This window comes from Ylistrum balloti, unplaced genomic scaffold (genome assembly GCF_031769215.1).
Source record: "Ylistrum balloti isolate Yb309-2 unplaced genomic scaffold, AGI_CSIRO_Ybal_v1 Utg371890, whole genome shotgun sequence".
In the NCBI taxonomy this organism is placed as follows: domain Eukaryota; kingdom Metazoa; phylum Mollusca; class Bivalvia; order Pectinida; family Pectinidae; genus Ylistrum; species Ylistrum balloti.
Window position 1 is genome coordinate 137,410 of NW_026782932.1, and position 23,378 is coordinate 160,787.

Consider the following 23,378-nt stretch of genomic DNA (forward strand, 5'->3'; position numbering starts at 1 on the left):
TCAGTTTGATAATATTTTATTGGCAAGATAAACAAATTGATTGGGCATAAGGCAAAAGAACATTATTAGCGCCCTGTCCTATGAATACAAGTACTTGTACACCATACACACATATGTAACATAAGATAGCTTAACTAAATTCAATTTTACACACGAGAGAAATAGAGAGCTCTGTATTCATGTGTAAAATAGTACAACTGACAAGATGACAATGAAAATAAAGAGTAGTGGTGGGAAGGAGACATGAGGTCATGGCCGAGTTAAAACTCGATCGGAAGTGTTGGACATGTTTAAATAACTCTGTAAGTTTGGGACAAAAAACTGTGAAGGTTTCGGAACATTTTTAATCTTTGTCCATTAAATCTATGACATATGAAAAAGAAATGATAAACATTTTCATTAGAACAACCTTATGTAAGATTTGGATAGTTGATAATTTCAACATTAAACATATCATCATTTAAAGTGCTGCAATTATGGCGGGAGTCCGGTTAGTAAAATGTTTAATATTCGATCAAGTGATAATCAGATATTTTGAAAAAAATCGTTTTGGTTTTGAAGGCAATTATTGAAACTCGTGTAGGAAGGTGTATATTTTTGGTATTAGAGTCAAGTGCATTCCGTGACCTTAAAACGGAAGGGCTAAATGAGTGGATAAATGAGTACAGTGGAACAAAAGACTTGAAGGGAGACACAAGATTACTGTAACATATACACATGACTATAGATTTTTGTTCGTATTTTCAGACCATGTTCATTGCAGAGGTACATAGTTTACATTGAATTTTGCATCATTAAAAGTGAACATGTACAAGTAGACCTGCAGCTTCCCTCTGTGTTAACATTTTGTTCCGAATGATAATTACATTTATGCATTGTTTTTAATGAATATTGATAAACTGTAAGACTGAGGACCACGTTATGTTATCACAGGACCATGTTCTGTAAATACAAGACACGTATTGATAATACAGGACCACGTTTTCTACATACAGGTCTACCCACTGTACACACAAGAACGGGTGCGGTACATGGACCATGGATATAAACACAGGATCACGTGCTCTTAACACAGGACCAGGTACTGTAGAGACAGGGTCACATACTGTAATACAAGACCACGTCATGTACACACTGGACCACTTGTTGTACGCACAGTACAGAGTTCTATACACACAAGGTCAATTAATGTACACATAAGACAACGTGCTGTTGTAAACTCAGGTCCACGTACTGTACACACAAGGCCACGTACTCTACAGGAGCACTCCACGGACACTCAACATCACACATTGCACACTTCACTTCACGAGCTGTGCATACAGGACTCGCAACAGGGACACAGCTGCATATACATACAAGCGGGAAAAGTAAGGGATACGGTGTTGGAATTAATTTCTTTTTGATCTGTGTACCGACAGAGACACGATTGCGTAATAAGATAAACAAATGAGTCATAAAAGGGGGAAATTACATGTAAGTTAAAATAAACAATATTGTACATGGTTAAATGACATTTCTCTTTGTTCCATTCTGAGTAATGAATACTCCTAGAAACTGGCATGAATGTCAAACTTATATATTGTTACCAGTACAGAGAGGTTTTTACTGCTGTGAGAAAACAATTTCTGACCAAAACACTGCCGTGAGGATTAATATCTCTCGACAAGCACACCGCAGTGAGGATTCAGCTTCCGACTAAAACACTGCCGTGACGATTAGGCTTCCGACTAAAACACTGCCGTGAGGATTCTGCTTCCGACTAAAACACTGCTGTGAAGATTCGGCTTCCGACTAAAACGCTGCCGTGAGGATTCGGCTTCCGACTAAAACACTGCTGTGAAGATTCGGCTTCCGACTAAAACACAGCCGTGAGGATTCGGCTTCCGACTAAAACACTGCTGTGAAGATTCGGCTTCCGACTAAAACACTGCCGTGAGGATTCGGCTTCTGACTAAAACACTGCTGTGAAGATTCGGCTTCCGACTAAAACACTGCCGTGAAGATTCGGCTTCCGACTAAAACACAGCCGTGAGGATTCGGCTTCCGAATAAAACACAGCCGTGAGGATTTAAAATTTGACTTATATACTTCATCTGTGGTTGGGATTCAATTTTCGACTAAATACGCCGCACTGTAGATTTATCTGCAACTTATAACCCTTGTAAACGTAACATCTGTCAAGTGAGGTTGTTCTCTTTAACTTTGTACTTAACTATCAAGACTTCTGGAAAAATACCTTGTTTACACAGGTTATTACTGCGTAACGACCTCATGACGCGGCAACCTTACAGAAACAGTATAACCTTAGAATATCCTCTCTGACACAGTGTGACTGTTTGCCATATTTGTTAGTTCTGCTCACTTGTCCTAACAACTGAAATTGATTGTGGTTGTCAACTAGAACTGTCGCTTCTAAAAGAGCGTTCCCGGGAATGGTTTCTAAAAGTACTAAATACCTTTCCTCCTGTTTCTCAGGCTCCTCAAAAAACTGTCGAAAGGTGAAAAATTCAACATCTCCATTGGCTTTAAGGCCAAGATCAATCTTTTCGGCGTGTTTAATTTCCCTTAATGATATTACTTCACAAAGATCACTACGTACATTTAGAATGGTGTTTATTTCATCAACTACAAATGAAGCTATCTTGAGTACTAGCGGCAAAGTGACTGACACTTCTTCAGAGCTGTAACATGCACAGTAGTGTTCAGGAACTCCTGCCTGTGCGCAGGACCGGGATTCTGGGATGGGTGAAAAAAGGCTGATTCCCCTAGCTGACGGCGGTACTCCAGATTTAGAATCGAAGTTGGAATTCATGATATCGAGTAATGTTTCATAGAAATCATAATGAGTCGTTAAACGTTGTGTATTGTCTTCCATATGTTGCACAAGTGATGGGTATCTATCCCGAATCTTACGCGGTAGCGCGATGTGCAGAAGCGGCATCCTCTCTTCTATCCGACCAATGTAAGTGTTACGAATAGAATCTATCCGCGATCCATGGTCGCTTAAAAATACAACAAACGAATTATCTAAATGCCCTTTCTCATTGATCCACCTGAAAAAGTCTTTAAAATCATCATCCCCCAACTCCAGGAAGTTAACATAGTCATGACTGATTTCGTTCAGCCAAGTGAAACTGAACCGCAGCTTGTGATTATACCGTCTGATAAATTCTCTAGTGTGATTCAAGGATAGAACATGTTTTGGTGTGTTTCCGTAGCACAAAGTGGATGTCTTTTTCAGACCTAATTTTTTATCTTCGAAACCTATTAAAGCAGAGTTGATGAGAGTGCCTAGTAAGTCAACTTTTTTAATTCCTCGCCAGTAGGGACGCATGTAATGGTCAGTTGGCTGTTTTAAAAAACCTGCTTTACCCAAGTTAAACATATTGATATCTGCGTAGTCCTCCGAAAAAAGAGTGGCATACCCAGCTTTAGCCAAGTCATACCACACGAAGGGATAACCGTCAAAATGAACTGAAGTGACGTCCTCGGTTGGAAGTTCGTTCGAAAACGCCTTTTTCCCGGTCAGCATTGATACGACATTAGGGAAAGTGTTATCAGCTACTTTCATGTAACCTTTGAACTCAAATGATTTCATTTCATTCCGGAGGTAGGAGATCGTTTTTGGTAGCTTTCGTATAGCTGCTGATCTGGAGACTGCATCAACACCAAGAATCAAAATGCTGAACTTGTCATCCATTTCTCGCTGTATATGTCGAGTTTCCTGTACAGTCTTCGAATCAATCTGATAATGCATGACGTCGTAAATGTTTCTAGAATCAGAATCTTGACATTTAACCCGGAAGTAATCTCCGATTACTCTTGTAGGTTCTTTGAGTATAACTTCCGGTCCAAAGTCCACATAGTCATCGTTTCCCTTTTGCCTACTAACAACACTGTAAGTGCATGCGAGTCCCACCAAATTGTTCAGTTGTAAGGCTGTATCGTTGTACTGAAGCAATCCATCGTCACTCACAAACACAAGCGTTGGATTGTCATCACATTTGATTTTATTCGGATGCCACTCAAATTTTTTTATAGATCTATCAAAAGGATTAAGATCTGGTATAATGCATTTTACGTCAACGTTTTCATTTGTGAAAGTAAATCTCGGAGTAACGGTGTATTTTGACGTCATATACATAACTAACAGAATGGTAAATGTTAGTATTGCCAATTTTCGGTTCCGCTTCTGAACTTTCCGGTTTCCCGCCATTAATTTCTTCATATTGTCGTAGACAGATAGCCACACAACGTAAATATATTGAAGGATGATGTAAGGGATATCAAGAAATATATACCCGTTTGGGGAAGATTGCATCATTCGGACATCACAGACGGTCAGCTCTCACTGAGACAGCTTTTCACGGAAGCTGGTCGATACACACGAGACAGGGCCAGAAACTCATGTCAACAAAACCTGGAAAATAAATAGCAGAATGTAATTCAAACAAAGTAAACATAGCTTTATCACTACATGCGCATGCTGTATCGATCAAACTCGGAATAAAAAAAATAATGTAATCGGGTTAGAATGTACGTGTATATGCATAATTATCATATAACAAGTACAGGAGAGAGAAGTGTAATCTCCACAGAATTCTGATATCGTATTGAACTGATGTTAGATTTTTTTAAAAATTGATAGAGCGTTCTTATCAAATTACTCGTTTAAATGTAAGTTGTGTATATAAACCAGTGATGATGATAAAGCTTACCAGAATGGATGTGACTATCGACCTAACCTGACGATTTAACTGAGCAACACATGTTGAATACTAGTAAACAATGTACAAATTCTGATAAATAAGGAAGGGAGTTTAATTCTAGTAAATACAACTACAATTGTATCATGTTACGGAAATTAGATAAAACAATGCACGCTCGACAAAGTGGAAGTGTCTTTGTATGCTGGCAAAATCGGTGAGTACACCGGTAGAGATATTTGGCAATGCAAGCTGAGATTGGACTTACAAAGGTCAGGTTTACTGTTACAAAAATAATGTCTAATAGAACTCATTATAGCAAACAAAACTGTGCCAGATATATATAACAAAAGAATCCATTTTATAATTTGGTTGTGACATCTAAATTGTTTGGAGCCCGGTGTTGGTAGTTATACAAAGGCATGTGCCATATGTTCCTAACACCACATGTTAACTTTTGCCCTAAATACACATGGATGGGAGTCTATATGTGTTACATCTTTGACCAGATACATGCACCTCTTTCTTATTTATTTCCACTGAAAAATCTACTACTGTTTTCGGTCCGATTATATCATAGGCATATGACGAACTCCCCAAATACAGTTTTGTATGAAAAGGTCAAGATTATAAGATCTGTTCTTACTGGCCTCCATCAGAGAGAGAATGGATTATTCTCCTACATAACAAAGGGGATGGGGCATACGATTATAAGGCGACTAGTGATGTACAATATAGTTAAATCCTTTCATGGTGAAACCGACCTTGATGTTAGGTCCTATTGTGATTTCCTGAAATCCTAATTTATTTGTCTAATCTTGATCCTGTCTTTTCATTGTTTCATCCTAAAACAATTTGTTTATCTTAGTTAAAAAGTTCATTAAGACAATGATAATTGAAATGACCTTGAACATCAATGAAAGCATCCGTATGACGGTCAAGTTGTATTCGATTATTAGGAACCACGTGAGTAATTAAGCTGTAATTGTAAACCTTAGCAGTAGATGATTGAGAAAGATGTACATATATATATCATGAACAGTAAGCTATAGTAAATTTGAAATAACGTGTATTTAGGTGTGTTTTTTTCTTCAGTATAACAATAAATTTTCTTTTCTCATTCTGACTAAGGTTTGAGTATGGGAGGCTTACACATTATGCTTTGATTGACTTACCTCTAAAATTTGGAAACATCTATTATTAACAAAGTAGTGTGCTTCACACTTTGATAATTAAATCTTTTTATAAGAATATCATCATAGTAAAACTGCTGTTTAAACTTCTGCATGGTGTATGCATGTAAATATTGACATTATCTGAATTGTTATCCATACAGGAACTGATTTATAATGATACATTTGGATGATTTCGTCAACTGAATTGTTAGTATTACTGATGTGATACCACGCATAACATGAATATTGCGTTGTTATCTAATTCAAATCTACAACAATTTTATAGTGATATATTGATTGAAATGTTCATTTGCGTACAACAGGATACTAATATCAATAATTTTCTCCCATTACTAACATCAGGTAAATCAACACGGAGCTTTCCGGAACATTCAAACTATTCTGTGCCATCCGAGCATTCAAGTTTCCACTTATCTTTACCCTCACTATTTATTTGTATGGAGAATTATGCTAAATCATAATTACTTCATCTAAAATATGGTTGTTTATAGCTGCCGTTAAGCGCTCTAAAATTGCGATTTTGTTACAAATAATGAGGTATGGAAGCATATTTTTTTTCAGTTATTCTGTTGCATTTTAAAACAAAATGTTTTGATAGAATTGCATAGATATGCTAATATTTTGATAAGATACTGACTACAATAATCACATTTAGAGAATTTTTGGTCTCATTTTAATTAATATGTTTAAAAAATATTCCGACCAATGTGTGTTATGATCCTCTCTACCTCTTTGTATTTACACAGGAAATGAGGTGAAGAGGAAATAACTAGACATTCAAATGTCCGATTGTGTTTGTACTTATCGGCCACCAGGACAACTAACCACACCCGAAAAAAAAACATGAAAATTTAATTATATATATCTACTTCAAGTAGTTGACATATGTACATGTAATTATACAATATTCTGATCATGTTCTTCATCATTATTTGAAAAATGCAATTGCGACCATAACAAAAAACAAAAACAAAAAATGAAATAAATCGAAAACTGGGAAAATCAACTGAAATCAAAACTTCTGAAAATTATTCTGTCTTCCAAACTTAGTTATCTATCTAGATATCTAAAACTGGTATTCAATAAGGCTTGCATTTGCATTTAGAACGCTTATTCAATAGTTCAGAATTTGCAAAATTTCTTTTCATTCAATGATTCACGAGTGAAACTGTTTGTTAACACAAAGTTAGGGTTTTTCATAAATTTCAAATTTTGGTTGCTATGACAACATTAAATTGTTTAAGATGCGGAAAGAAATCATTGTCCTTTAAAATTCAACAAATCATTTGTTTCATTTCTCCACTATATACTGCTATATATTCAGGTAATTGTCCAAACTATTAATTCTGTAACACAAAGTTTTTCAATTGCAATGAAATATAGGCAGACAGAAACGATATTAATTATTGTTACAACATGACATTTTCTAAAAACCCGTTGGTAACCAAGGTAGCAACCGAGAATCAATAAAATTTATTGCATATGTCTATGACAAAGTTCCTCCTCTAGCAGTACGAAATACTGAGAAGTGTCTAAATGTTCTTTACATTCACTTCTAACATCTAAAAACCGCTGCTTGTTTCTTAGTATAGAGTGGTTGCTTATCAACACATTACTGGGAAAGTGTGAGAATTCATGTGGAAGCAAATTTACAGATTTTCTTCAATTACATTTAAAAATGCTGTGAGTAAAGTTTAAAACGACTTTTTGAGTCTGGTAAGTAGTATGTGGCCCGGGTTGCTCAAAGGTTACTTTGAATAAACACTGGTTATTGGATAATTCATACTGTCAACAATTAGAATATAAAAAATGACCTGTCTCAACAAATCTACAGCTGTAAAATAATCAAGAGTCTCTTTTAATTTTGTTAGATTTAATTTGCAATTTTTCCTTAACTACTGGCTATCTCTAACCAGCCTGTAAACAACTGGAGCTTGATATTAACTGCTTTTGAGATCCGCCTAGGATTCCTCTACCGATACATCTACCAACTAGTACCACTCACAGGACGTTGGCCTCCTTCACCTCTTTTTAGTTTTCCTGCTTTCGAGTTTGTTTAAATAAATGGATTGACATACATTCAAAGCCACAAGGCTAAACTGACTATTCCAAGAAGACGAATACAACTGTATGCTGTAGTTGAATTCATGCTTGAGAAAACGGCTGGAAGACAGTGCTGGTGGTCACCAAGGTTTGCCATAACCATCAGGCCACGTTTTATCAAATTCGAATAGTGACACAACTGAAAATAAACACTTGCACTTGACGTTGTTCTAAAACTATCTGAAATTTATTTGATTTTGGGACTACTGCACTTCTCCGTCTAGATTTTGACTTTTTTTTCGATCACTTTGGAATTTCCATAGACGCCTCATAGGCTTGAAAAAGGGCCCTTAGCATCACTAACGAGTCTTAGAAGGACGAAACCACTGTATGATGCAGTTTAATTCATTTTAGCGCTACTGTAGGTAACTCTAAATTGGTATTAAAAGGTGCTGTTCGCTTGTGTGTTTGTTGTAGAATATTAGATATGTTTAAATGTTTTAAACAAATGTCATAATAAGCAAATTTTCCATGGTAATGATGATTGGCCAGTAGCCTTCTACAATGATATAGGACTGTGTGTCGATAGGTTTAAGGACTAAACGCTGTTACCTCACTTCTACAATATCACAGGACTGTGTGTCGACGTATTTAGGGAGTAAACGCTGTTTCCTCCCTTGTACAATATCAAAGGACTGTGTGTCGATAGGTTTAATGACTAAACGCGGTTACCTCACTTTTACAATATCACAGGACTATGTGTCGACGTATTTAGGGAGAAAACGCTGTTTCCTCCCTTCTACAATATTACAGGACTGTGTGTGTTTTGGAGAAACTAGTTAATACCGATCACTTCATTGCCTGCTTATGTTTATATCATTCCATCTAGACTGAATATTCAGTTCAGTTTCTTTTTGAGTGATATGTAGTCGTTCTTACACAATAGTCTATGCACGATCTTAGAAACAAACACTTGCAAGCTCGGATACATACTTATCCAATCACACGCATTCACCCATTTGTACTCGCTGCCAAATACTTTATTATTACATCAATAATCAGTTGTTGTACTGGAGAGTGAAAGAACAATCACATTATTAACATCAAGAAATATATGTTATAGTGCTTTGGAAATTCGTTTAAATGCAATATGTAAGAATTTCCCTATTTTATTTAACATGGTTGACACTGAGCGACTTGAAAAGTTTAAAAATTTAAATATGCTAAATTTACAAATATAGTACGAACTCATGTATTTAATGCGCAAATCAGAATAAAATGAACTCTTCAAAATGGTTTAAAATTCATCTTCAATATCTTGATTAATACTCGTTTACAATTCAATTTCTTCATTAATAACAGTATATTTTTATTTGTTTGTACATTAAGTGTGACCACCATTCCGGAAGATAACGATTTTTGTCTTTTGTACATTAAGTGTAAACATCCATTTATCATTTCACGTTAGTAAAGCGTTTAACTTATATTGTGAGACACTTGGTGACTGTGTGAACAGAGTCATCGGCATACATAAGTGAATAGATGGACAATTTTCGTGTATGAAATTCATTCCACAATCATTAACATTACAGTCTGTCTAAACATTGGCATTACTGTGTTTTACAGGATATAATGGGTTTTTTACATTGGATAAGACAACACATTCAACTAGATCAGATGTGTTTACTTGATTTTTACATACGATATTTTCTGTCACATCGCTAGAAAAAGGAAAAAAACCTTGTGAATCCTGTCTATTTTAGCCATTCATATTTTAGTCAGTTTTCTATACTTACTATTATTGTCAATTTTACAATTTTGTCTCGATTCAAAATACAACTTTCTACTGACTGTTACATATATGTATATCATATAACAGATAATAATATCGAATGTGTTTCCTCTAATAAAGCGTGACTGGAAGTCGTTACTATTTTTGTACAGTTTTATGTACTTACAATTCTCTTTATATAAAAAAAACATGTTGCGTGTGTTTTGACAAAGGATTTTACATAATTCAAAAAATGTTTGAAAGGATAAAGATAAAAGGACAGTATTTCAGTGTAACAGCTCTTAGGCACGCATGGTCATCGGGATTTTTTATTTCGAAAATTTATTCAACGCTTACAATCAAAATGAGACCTGAAATCGGTTGTACCACTCCGGCTCCTAACACGACAACAGGGGAAAATAGAACATGTGCTGGTACACGCTAATGAGCGTGTAACGTAATATATATTTGTAGTGTGGCTAGGTCAGCACGTATACAAGGTCAAAGATAAGAACCTCACAACATGGAATACCACAGTGACTATAAAAACGGACTGATTTATTATCATATTGAACGATTAAGATAAAGTACGTGAATTATATTGACGTTAGATACAGGTTCATCAACACGATTTACCGTTTCATTGTGGTCACAGTTACCTGAACATACAGGAAGTGGATATATGTTTAAAAATAATTTGAATAAAGTCAAACTTGTTTCTAAAAGTAATCTGTTCACACATTTATGTTTTGACGGGGAAGTCGCTCTATCTATTGTTGTTCTTAAGTCCTCTGATAACCTGGCTAAAATGACACCTATGACAGATACACTGTAACTGATAAGTTTGTGTAGGACCTTACCTATTTGTCAATCTCGTCTCTTATTTGCATACATACGTTGGCTGTTGGAACAAGTACTACATTATCATGTGTGTAATAGGACGACTTAGGCAGTAGCAGTTTCTAATATTAACCTTGGCGCTATAGCGATCTGTTTTCCTAACCTCTCTTCTGGATTAAAAAGTATGAATAACAATCGTGTTGCCTCTATTGTAACAGCCAGAACATAGTATGTTCTATAGGATGCAAATTCAGGCATTATTCAATATAATACGATATCTATTATTAAATTTAAGTGTATTTACAAATTGCAGATAGTAATATGTAGCTACGCTAATATATATACACTTCGATGTAAAAGGAAACATCCTTAGGCCTTCACAAAAATACATTATCTACTCACTTGGCAATCAAAAAAGTAAGATAGTAGAATTTTAGTACATTTTACAATATCTTATTTATCATATTGTTGAGTTATGCAGAATTATTCTGTGTATTGTGTATTTCACAAAGATATTTCAGAAGTGTCGTTCATCATGATATTATATCATGCGACAAAATATAACCATTTGTATCGATGTTTAGATGTCGATTGATATTATAAGCAATAAACACATTAAATCGAATCAAATACTGTCACTACTGTTCTATAGAAATAGAAAAACAAACTATTTCTAGTTTTTCAGTGAAGCCTTGAAAATAGATGACATTGTCCCGACAAACATTTGAATACTATCCTCCTTTTGACTGTAAGCCTAACGTGCAATCCAAGGAAGATTTAGACGCGGAAACCTTACCTACATTGTCTCTTTTCTTTCATTTGTTAGTTAGTTGTTACAATGACCCTGATTATTTATCACAAAGATCCTGTACATAAATCTTGCCTTTCCCATACCACATTGTGATATTATTCGAATATATTTTCCCCAGATAAGTCGCTAAGAAGTTATAGATGAATTATTCATTTTATGAAGTCAGGTCACTTTTCTATCACCAGTAGTTTCAGTTTACGAGTCAGATTTCACAAAATGATACAGAGGACGGTCGTTGGAGTCGGGCAAGACGTAGAGATTGAGGTCAAGTGCAGACAACGAGTTTCTGTCCTATTCAACACACAGCATTCGAATTAAGTAATATACAAGGAAATAAAAGATCTTTAAAATACCACATGAATATTATTCCGGCTGATATAAATATTTAGGCAGCAAAGATATCATATTACTGACGATTCATCTACGTACATGGATACGCATATCCATGAATTTGAATGGTCTAGCTTATCAGTCATAACAGAATGTAGGGGAAACAAAAAGACAAACCATTAGTAATTAGAAGTTCAATATTTTCATATTGCAATCTTTTAAATGAAAAGCTATGTTTGAAATGAGAATATTTTAATTGATGACGATGTATTCTTCCCACTGAATTGATAAATGCACATTTTTCATGACGTGCCTGTCCTACCTGTAGACTGAGCAACAAGTGTGAGTAAGCGATATTACTGATAAGGTAAACGTATGCACCACACATGCCAACGTGATAGGCTACAGCATTCGAAATGGTTTATATATTATTAAATCATCAAATTTTCAGAGAAATCCTGCTGTAATTTCTCCGGAAAGAGATAAAAAAAACTTACTTTATCGACATGGCCTGTAATACTGCAGCATCTTATTGGTCAGCTGAGACACACCTAAATATATTCCTTCTCCCGACGCTAAGGGCATTCAGGGGATATCTCAAAAGTTTATATACTCAACAGTATATTGTTGTCGTATTATCACTCTGACGGAGCACTTAGCCGTATACTTCAACAAGGATACCTTATAGTGCCTTGGTGGGCTACACGAGGGAAAGTAATTACACTTTCTTCAAAAAATAAATAAATTTACATCAATGAATGAAATTGACCCAACTCATTGATTAATAACGTTATTTTAAGAAAAGGCAAACGTATCTCTCTGAAATATTACATTCTGATTTAGATAATTTTTATCGATAGGTAAATGATACAATTGTTACGAAGACCTTTTTGGCTTAAAGCTGTGTAATCTGGTGCTCAATGTCCTGAAAATTGGTAGAGCTTCTTACTATATCTCTAATGATCCTTGTTGGGCCGTATAGCAATTTGGGATGAGTACAAGACGGCTGACAGGCGACTACGTTGGGTTTTAAACATTCAATTAGCAATATCATTTCTTAGCTATATTAGTGAAGGGATATTCCGAGATTTTACTTGTAAGCTATTAATGTTCCCTTAATGTTTATACTGTATTCCGGGAATAATGCAAAATTAAGACGATGAAATTGCTAAATTCTGCGACTTTAAATATTGCCATTTCTCAGAAGCTCCTATAGGGATTTATTTTCTAATTTTACAAATGTACAAGTGGACCTCTACTATAGTTATCCGAAAAAAGAATATGGCTGCCAGATTTTTTGAGAGCTGTTGTTTATTGCTCATTAGTAATATAACAACAGTTTTTAAAAAATCATACCTATTGATGTATGTGCACCAATGTTGTTGGAAAGAACAATTTTGGTAAGATGACTTGGCTGTACCAGAAACACATTAGCGATTGCATTGTCTGTTTATGTGTTTTCAGAGAGAGGATTGTGCCAACTTTACCACCAGTGTCCTGTTTATACTAACAAAGGACAATTTCTCCCTAACTCTTTCTGCTCTAAGTGACGCTATTCCACCAAAACGGCCGAACCTTTCCGCATTTCTGTTCCGATGTAAATTCATATATTAATTATTTTAAACTGACCATTTTATTAGATTATAGCATTTTGTATCAAAGTCGCCAGGAGTCTGGTAGGGCTCGGCGCAGATTAGTGAAGAAGTGTATATATACTTTCTTAGTGTTTACCTCCAAAGTGTGAATAGTGGACTGACATTTTGGTAATCTTTACAACGTTTACAATTGAGGTATAGTACAATGGTGACTTTAGTCAATTTTCCTGTTTCCCGTAATTACAACCCGTGTTTATATTGCTACATACATATTAAATTTTTATTCATTTATATTTCCTTCCTAGGATTCATAATTTAGGCCCTTAGCATCACTAACGAGTCCTAGAAGAACGAAACAGCTGTATGATACTGTTGTATTCAGCATTTGACTCTGTAGTGTCAGCTTAACTGGTTTGAAAAGGTACTGTTGATTGTCTACAATTAGCATGATTATCTTGATGTGTATATTCTGCTTCAGAGGTCTTTCAAAGACTTGCTTCTAGATTCCTGTTGTATTATGATCTTTACCATGAAACCATTCTGAAAAGAACACTGAGTTAGTGAATGTGTCCACTCTTGAAGAGGGTTTAATGACCTTTGCAATAACTTCGTAAATATTCCACCGCCACTTCTGTATACACATAGCATTTATAAGTCACAATATATATGTTTAGAAAGCTTCAGAATATTTTCCGTATCGCTAGGTGGTTTCTTATGCGCAACGCTAGTGTTCCTGCACGTGGCGATTTGCTTCGTTACATTTTCTGCCTCCGTGGCTGTTTCTATAGAACGGCGTTGTCTTACCGACGAACGTCAAAGTCCTTGGGACGATTAGCGGTTTGTTTTCTTACATTTCCTGCCTCCGTGGCTGTTTCTATAGAGCGGCGTTGTCTTACCGACGAACGTCAAAGTTCTTGGGACGATTAGCGGTTTGTTTTCTTACATTTCCTGCCTCCGTGGCTGTTTCTATAGAGCGGCGTTGTCTTACCGACGAACGTCAATGTTCTTGGAACGAGTGGTGGTTTGCTTTATTCATAAATTTTCCGTACCGCTAGGTGTTGCCCTACATGAACGCTCAAGTAGTTGTAACGTGTGGACTATAAGAATACGAATCGGGTTATTATGAGAGCGGTCGTGTTTTAAGAAATGACGGCTTATTATCAGAAGACACATGCTCTTTATTTTGATTCGCAATGTAATAGTTCTAGCTCTTTATTATGATAAGTGATATTGGAATTTGACTTCATACACTTACATCTGTAACCTCATAGGTCTTTAGGGGACGAAAAAGAAATCACTATGGAAACTAGTATACTAAGTTGCAGGTACTCATTAGAAATAATTCTCTCCAGTTGTAACTTTAACATTTGCATATTTTCTCATCGACCTTGCTTTTCAGATAGCAAAGTAGCGTCTTAGATCGGTATCACTTTAAAAGGGATATAAACAAATATAAAAGTTATACTGCACTCCTTAAATCAATACTGAATCAAAGTATATTTCATGTTTTGAAACGACCCCCTATGGTTTTTACTTTATATCTCATAGGGGCACAAAATGGGTTGAAGACAATTTAAACAATTAGTTTATACATTATCAATGTGTTTCTATAGGGGTATATTGATGTATTTTATGTATAATGCATGTGCTCAATATGGTATATGGTATTTATATTAACATATTTACATATGCACACAGGTGCTTTGCTAATTTGTTTCTTTGATAAATAGCTGTTTAACCATACAGGTAAATGAGAAGACCAAGAGGCCAATTTTGTAGTACAATAAAATGCATAAAGTCATAATATGTATGACAAAGACACTTCACAGGAAACTACCGTTATACGATGCGAATGGCACGGTTTATGAAGCAATAAACACCACACACATGATCTGTCTGGTATATAATGAGCTGTTCTTTAAACATGCTTTCCATACAGTAACAAACAATTATGCAACCATGTTAGTTAAATAGTCAGTAAATTATATGACGGTATTGAATAACACTGAGAATAGAACACTAGCATCTAGGTTATCATTAATGAGTGAAAATGATTATGTCAGAATTAAGTCCACATGTCCCCTTAAAATGGAAGCAGTCATAGCCTCAAGATTATGTACCTCTTACAATGCAGTATCTTGACTGAAGCGTGAGTGATTGATTAGATTCTTTAATCCTCATGGTGTTTAGACGGGATATGGACTAAACAGCGGTTAACATAAAACGCATTAAAATTCAGTGTTTCGAGGCTAGTAGAGACCGCAGTTGAAAGACAGATTTAGATAAACTTTTAGTTCTAGCTACTGTAGCGTATGCTATTATGTTGACTTACAGTAAGATACCGACGTTATTTTGGAACAGTGTATACATTTGTTAATATCTCCAAAACCAAATTTTAGCAGTGATCACTTCACCCTGGTATCCTGCTCTTCAACAAATTCGTCTTTCTAAATTATTATGCAAACGTATTAGCAAAACCTAACTGCAAAAACATATACCTATAATATCCGGTTTCGATACCCGAAAAAAATTTCGTAGTGTCGCTATATGAAAGACAATTCAATTGTCGTTTAAATTGTATTTCTATAGAGAAAAAATATGTCCGTTATCCCGTTAACAAACTGGTTTTGGTGCCAGTTTCTTCATTTGTTTAGAATTTAGTCTGAAAATGTGTGATTAACCTTATTTTTGATACAAATGTTCTTTTTCGGTCTAATAATGATGCTATAGATTCAATTTATGGAAACAATATTTTTTAAAATTTTGATTTCAATATGTTGAATTTTTTCTATACATAATTTGCCATCTCTCGAGAGCAACCTAACTTGTGGTGTTTACCTGTCACAGTTAATTCGATATTCAAGGACCTGCTCTCAGTATCACGATTTTTCTGAAAGATGTTGACAAATGACAAACTCACAAGGGTTTCAAGAGATGCAGGTTCATGACAGTGATGTGGAGGTTTTACTGTTATCATAATGACATCTTTGGGAAATATTCGATTTCCTTATGTGATATGACATGAAGTTATACTTGTTTGATTCCTTTGTTATTTACCGTATTTTTATTTGAGAACGTGACATTATTTACTTGGATTGACCAAAATTTGCATGGCTGATATCGTCGTGGGAGCATAAAACTCTTACCCTTTCGGAACACGAGGTCTTACTCTCCTAATAGTAAGTAAATATTTCCTTTGTTCATAGTCTACCCTAGTTGTTTTGAATTTGAGTTTGGCTTAAGATTCTAATGACATGCTGGTATTTTTTTGTAATTGTCAGGTCTGTCTGTTTTGTTTCCTTCCAATTTTTGACATGTTTGTGAATTTTGATGCAATTTGCTTGTAAATAGTTTGGTTTTCAGTGTTCAAGAGTTTAGTCAGATATTGTTATTGTCCTATTTCTTACTATGGATATTCTTGTTGGATATAATAACTATGATATTAGTTCAGTGGGTTTTTTTTTTTCATTTATTTGATATATTTTGGGACTTAACTTTTTCGGTTTAATGTTTTGTGCAGGTTCCCGCAGCAGTTTACCTTTCAGACAAATAATGTGTTACGACCCCTTATGGCATGAAAATTCTTCTAAAGTGTGGATTCAGTTTTTTTTTTAATATATATTTTTTATATAAAGATAATACTTGCTTCCAGGTACTTTAAAATCAACCAAACAGATTTTTTAGATATTCAAAGAAAAAGATATTGTGCAGATTTATTCAGATAACAAATCAAGACGTCGAATTTAATGATGAAAAAGAAAATAATGTTGTAGAGTTTTGTATAAAGGTGATGATGTTTTGTTGCATGCAAAATGTTGATTTTAAAGAGAAAATGTATAAGGCTATTTAGATACCTATGTAGGGTGAAAATGATAATGTTTCCAATATTCCAATTGTAACAGAGGTCATTTTTCATCTCAATGCCTCCGCTAGGAATCGAACCCGGGATCCCTGGCTTACTAGTCTGACGCTCAACCAATCGAGCTGAAGAGAAGTTCTCTCTAGCCAAGTGGTATATTGCGGTTAGTATTTTACCAGGGTTACATACTCCCCCTCCAGGAAATAACTCGTCCTCGAGTTTCCAGGGGTAACAGCGATGTTGGTGGGGCATGGCTAAGTACTATTCCCGTGTCCCTACATGGGCGCCAATGGTGATAACATTGTTGGTATTTCTTAATGTGCTATGCAAATGAAGGGATACATTGGGTGAATAACTACATAGGTTACAACAGGGTGACAGGTTAGACTCTGGTCTCTGGTGTTTGGTAACTATTCATACTGCCTGAATTTATAGGATAGATGTTCATCTTTATGGCATATGGGTTCGTTATATATTTGTAGAATGGAAAGTAATGAGAAATACAAAGGATATGTACATAGGAATGTTTTACGTGGAAGAAAGATAACTCTCACAAAAAGCCTGAACAACCAGATTTAGTCCATAATTTAACAGTATCACACATATGTGAACTTATTTATAGATTAATAAAGAAAGTGCATACAAAGGAAAACGAATATGAAAACATCTTACTATATGATGGATGGAACAATAATGAAGTTTATCCACCAACACATTAACATACAAGAACAATCCCGAACGTAACAAAATGCCAACAGATTCTTAAATTTGACTTAAACAAATTAAACAGTATTAAGCTGTGAACAATCAGTAAACCATGTTAATGAAGACATTCTATGGAATTGAGACTGTATACTGGCTAATATGATGAAAGTTTATCTTTTTCAAACTGATAAACAACATTTAAACTCGTATTAATATAACTTTGCACTACCCAAAGAAAGATTTGTAAATTTTCATTGCAATAAATGTTGTTTGTTTATGTTATAATTGCTTCTAACACATTTTAGTAATCCTTTAATGTCATGTTACGGTAATGACACACCGTTACGGGAATGACAGATCGTTGCGGTATTGACGTTCAACATTGAAAAAAAAAAGAACTGTAAACGCCTAAACATTTCAATCAAGCTCTTTCTCAACTAAAGTCCAGATTTTGGGATCGATTGCATGGTGTCTCTTGGTTACAAACTGTGGAGGTGTTGGCAGCATGGTGACAATGTTTGCTTTCGGATACCATAGGACGTCTTCCAGGAGAGGCCAGAAAAAACGGTTTCTGCCAATTCTATGCATAACCTGTACCTCTACCTCCTCTTCGTCATCAATGTCATGAATTACGCTAGGGTATGACTGGTCATGACTTTTAAATGATTTTTCCTGCATTTGAAGCGATATTCGATCGTTGTGGTAATGACATTTTATCAATTTATCCCCTTTTGGAACCTCTTACAAATATGGCTGTTGAATTTACTTTTGTTCCTACGCTGCTGGTTGTATCAGCTATACTATCAAAACTATTACATAATTCCATACATCACATAAATCATTATATTAATTGTTCGGTAATGACCGATGAAAAACATTCTCTAATAATTTTGTACTTACAAACAAGTCCTTCTTCACTAACGAACCGATTCCCCACAGACATGTTTGTTGGTTGAAATCTTCCCGCGACAAACGTCTAGCCGAGCAGGAAAACTGCGCGCTAAGGGTGATAACTCCTACTGTAGTAATGACGAGAATACTGGTTACATGTGTTAGTACTAATTTTTAAAAACCTTTTAGTTTAAACTTTATTTGTATTGGCAAGTGAAACATGTACATATTGGTGACATACAAAACATAAAGATGATATGGAAACAAGTACAAATGTACTTATTCTAAGTCCGTCTCATCAATACAGCAATTTAAATTTTACATGTTAACCCTTACACTGACAGCATATAGTGAATTGATTATAATGTAACTTAACTAATGTTTATAATATGAAACGAACAAGTTAACAACTAAAGGAAGAGAAAATGGAAGAAGAGAAAAGAAAAGGGGGTATATAAAATTAGGCAAGAGTGCATAATTTATAAGTATTAATATTGTAAACATGAATACATGAATTGATGAATTTCCCCGGTTGGATTGATAGGATGCTAGGTACTATTTCTAAATCTTTCACTCGATTTTATAAATTTTTGAGCAGCTATGTATATTTCTACATTTTGGTCATAAGATAAAAGTGGATCGCCAAACAAAAGTAAATCAACACTAAGATGGTAAGTCAACGAGGTTAAATACCATCGTCTTGGGGCAGAGTGATTGGCACACTGCAACAGGAAATGGAAACTATCTTCAAATGGGTATCCACATGCACACATGGGACTATCAACTAGGTTTCTCCGAAAGAGGTGACCTTTTAAGGAACTACATTCAAGCCGTAATCTAGTATGGTATATTTGGTCTAGTCTCAACCCTACATAATAATATTCAGGCGGACGTCCCCTGGAATTGATATTAAGATACTTTTTGAATGAAAATAGTGAGGGATTATTACGAATTTCCTCAGGAATATTGTTCCAAAGTGTAATCACTGAGGGTAAAAAGGAATGGCGATAGAATTCGGACATACATCTAACACCGATTAAATTGTTACCATGGACAGATATTCAGGCGTTCTACCATGAAACATTTTTAAAAATTGGATTAATTTGTGTTTTCTCCTTCTTTCGCTTAGTGTTTCCCACCCGGTATCTATATACAGTTTATCTATATTAGTTAATTTAGTAGCCCCACATATTATTCTGGCAGCCTCCTGATTTATTTTCTCTAGCTTATTTACATACTCGTTGCTTAAATTATCCCAGACAGCGTATTCAATTACAGGCCTAATAAAGGTAAAATATAAAATCTGCACACTTTTCCTGTCTAGAGTAAATTTTAATTTCCGTATCATATTAAGCTTAGATGTTACTTGACCAATAATAATATCAACGTGAGTAGTCCAGCTACAGTCGCGAGATAGAGTTACACCCAAGTGTCTATGAGAATTTACATTTGTTATGGGGGTATTATCAAAGTAAATGTTAGGATGACTAAGGGGATCTCTTTTTCTAGAAACAATCATACATTCAGTTTTTTGAGGGTTAAAATCAACAAGCCAAACTTTAGACCATAAATAAATTTTCTCCATGTCACTATTCAGACGTTCAGCAGCCAACAAACGTGAATCAACAATAACATATACAGACGTATCGTCAGCAAATAGCTTGATTATAGACCCAATATCGGTGACTATATCGTTAATAAAAATTACAAACAAAAGAGGCCCTAAAATTGACCCTTGAGGAACTGGCGCCGTGATATCAGACAAATAGGACTCAGCCCCATTAATAATAACTTTTTGTTTTCTATGTGTTAAGTAGTTTTTGAACCATTCAATTACTTTACCATCTAAACCAATATTGATAAGTTTATGTATAAGACCTTTGTGCCAGACACGATCAAAAGCCTTGCTTATATCGCAAAAAACAATACGTACTTCCCTCCCAGAATCTATTGCCCTTCCCAAGTCATTAGTTATATTTAATAGCTGGTTAATTGTAGAATTCCCCGGTCTAAATCCTGACTGGCAATCTGTTATCAAACTATATTCATTTAGAAAATTATGTACATATTTAAATGCACACCTTTCCATCACTTTGCCAACGATACTAAGAAAAGAAATAGGGCGGTAATTTTTAACATTATTTTTTTCATTCTTTTTATGTACAGGTATTACATTGGCTATCTTCCAAGAATTAGGAAATATACCAAGTTGTAAAGAAGAGTTGAATAAAATACAAAGTGGTAAGACTAATTCGTTGGCACCTTCTTTAAGTAAATGTGGGTTCAACAAGTCAGGTCCTGTAGCTTTTGAAGTGTCAAGTGATAATAAGACATCGCGAACATCCGTTTCAGTTATAATAATATCACTAAGTTTATTATCAGGAATTTGGTTGGGAGGAATTTGGGAGTGTGTATCATTCACAGTAGACTGGGCTGTGAAGTAATCATTGAATAGCCTAGCTTTATCACCAGCTGATACGTACTGGATACCGTTACATAATAAAGCAGGAATGGAATTTGACTTTTTGGAAATGCCTATAAATGATTTGATAGTATTCCACCAAGAATTTCGATACAGATTATTTTTGTCGCGGAGGGAAGCGGTAAGTTTACACAAGTATTTCTTCTTAGCAATTCTATATGCATTAGCACTCTTATTCCTTAAGCGTCGAAATTTCAACCAGTCAGAAGGAGAATTTGAAGAACGGGCAATTTTGTAAGATCGTTTGCGTTTACGAATGAGTCGACGGATTTTATTGCGCATCCAAGGCGGGTCAAGTGGTCTTATTACTGCAGACTTATAGGGTATACAATCGCGAGCGATACTTAATATTTTTTTCTGTCACATTCTTACAAGATTCGTTTGGGTCATTGGGAATAATAACTTCATCCCAAGAAACATCAGAAAGTTTTCTTCGATATGATACGTAGTCACCATGTTTGAACAACCATATATTACGTTAACACGAAGAAAACCGTATATCGGACAATGATATCGTGTATTTTGCTCAAGGAAGTGTTCACCTACGTATGAACGCGTAACAATAGAATCATTACTTACTAAGATAATATCGAGAAGACTAGAGTTGGTCTCAGAATAAAAAGTAGGTTCAGTTATTATCTGTGACATGTTATAGAGCTGTATAATATTAGCTAGTCTAGTACGGTGAGGGTTAGGACTTAGCATATTAGAATTAAAGTCGCCAGTAATAACAATATCATCAATACCAGTGTTAAACGCAAAGTCAATAGAATGCTCAATCAAGTCCCAGTCGTTAATATCGGAGTTAGGGGGGCTATAAAAATTCCAAATATTAGCTTCTGCCCTCTATAGAGAATTTCAATCCAAATACACTCAAGATTACCTACTTCGATATCATTACGCCTTTTAGCGAATAAGTCATTCTTTATATAAACAGCAACTCCCCCACCTATTCTGTTTGGCCTATAGCGACAAAAAGGTTTCTGAAAACCGGTTAATTCTAAATCGTTGTTACTTTGAGTATCGCTCAACCATGTTTCAGTAAACGACAAGATATCATAGTTATACAATTCAGTAAAGAGATGGTAAAGTTTTGGTCGTAGACTTTGGAAATTCAAATGAACAAATGACAAATTATTGTCAGAATTCAGCAACTCTTCGGATAAAAGAGACGAAAAACTCGAGGTGTCGCTGGCTGAGCGAGAACGTTCAGAGTTAGAGGGACCTGGGTTCAATTCGATGTCAACACTTAAGTACAAGAACAATAAAAGTAAGACTGAGAGAGTGAAGGTAAACTTGGTAATTTCTCTAAGCAAAGCTGGACAGGAATTACGTAATACTACATGTGTTATGAAAACGTTATTTGTTGTGATGTATAGTATTATATCGGTCAGGAAATACATAAGTATATAATAGATATATATGCAAAACAATACATAGAATAAGATATTGATAACGTTTGGTGATCTAATGTTCATACGTTTCATAGCTACAGTGGAAAAAAGACCTATTCTTGCACGATATTGCTCAACACAAATTGACATTAGGTAATACCGGAAGAGAAAGTGAAAGGGGCGACATGTTTAAAATGAATATTTGATCATAAGTGGTAATAGGTGAAGAAAATAGAAAAGTAATAAGAGTGAGGATGAGAGAGAAGATAATAGTCATCACTGGTATGATGAAAGAAGAAAAAAAATCAAAAGGACTTAATAGTGCATTCATGAGATCGCTGTTAACATAACCAAACATCGTACATATAGTGTCAGCCATAGGGGGTACAAAATAAATTACATATTACAAAAAGAAGGAATAAGTAAGTTAACTACGTAATTACTATAACAAATATCTGGAATTTTAAGGGCAAAGAAGTTAAACTAAGGAAAAACACATCAGTTGCTAAAAAGGGAATAATCGTTTCTAAGAAAAAAAATCGCTCAATAATTAAACTTTGTGAATGAACACTAGCTTTCGCAGCTATAATAAAAATAATAATAATAACAAAAAGTTCTATACAGTTCAGTAAGTAAAGCAAACGATGAAATAACAGGACAAAGGAGCACAGTCTAACACTTAATTCTATGGGATTACTTATATACAATAATGTACATCAAAAGTGACATTAAGTTCAGATCATCAGAACGAT

The 23,378-nt window shown here is 34.9% G+C and overlaps 1 protein-coding gene across 1 annotated transcript; it reads right to left on the reverse strand.

The window, feature by feature from the left end:
- On the reverse strand, positions 1-12,266 carry LOC132563864 (uncharacterized). The gene is made up of 2 exons (XM_060228621.1): positions 12,198-12,266; positions 1-4,423 (listed from the first exon to the last, which is right to left on the reverse strand). Exon 2 carries the CDS (start codon positions 4,325-4,327, stop codon positions 2,273-2,275), a length of 2,055 nt encoding a protein of 684 aa, XP_060084604.1. The 5' UTR covers positions 4,328-4,423; positions 12,198-12,266; the 3' UTR covers positions 1-2,272.
- Positions 12,267-23,378: the final 11,112 nt, after the last annotated feature.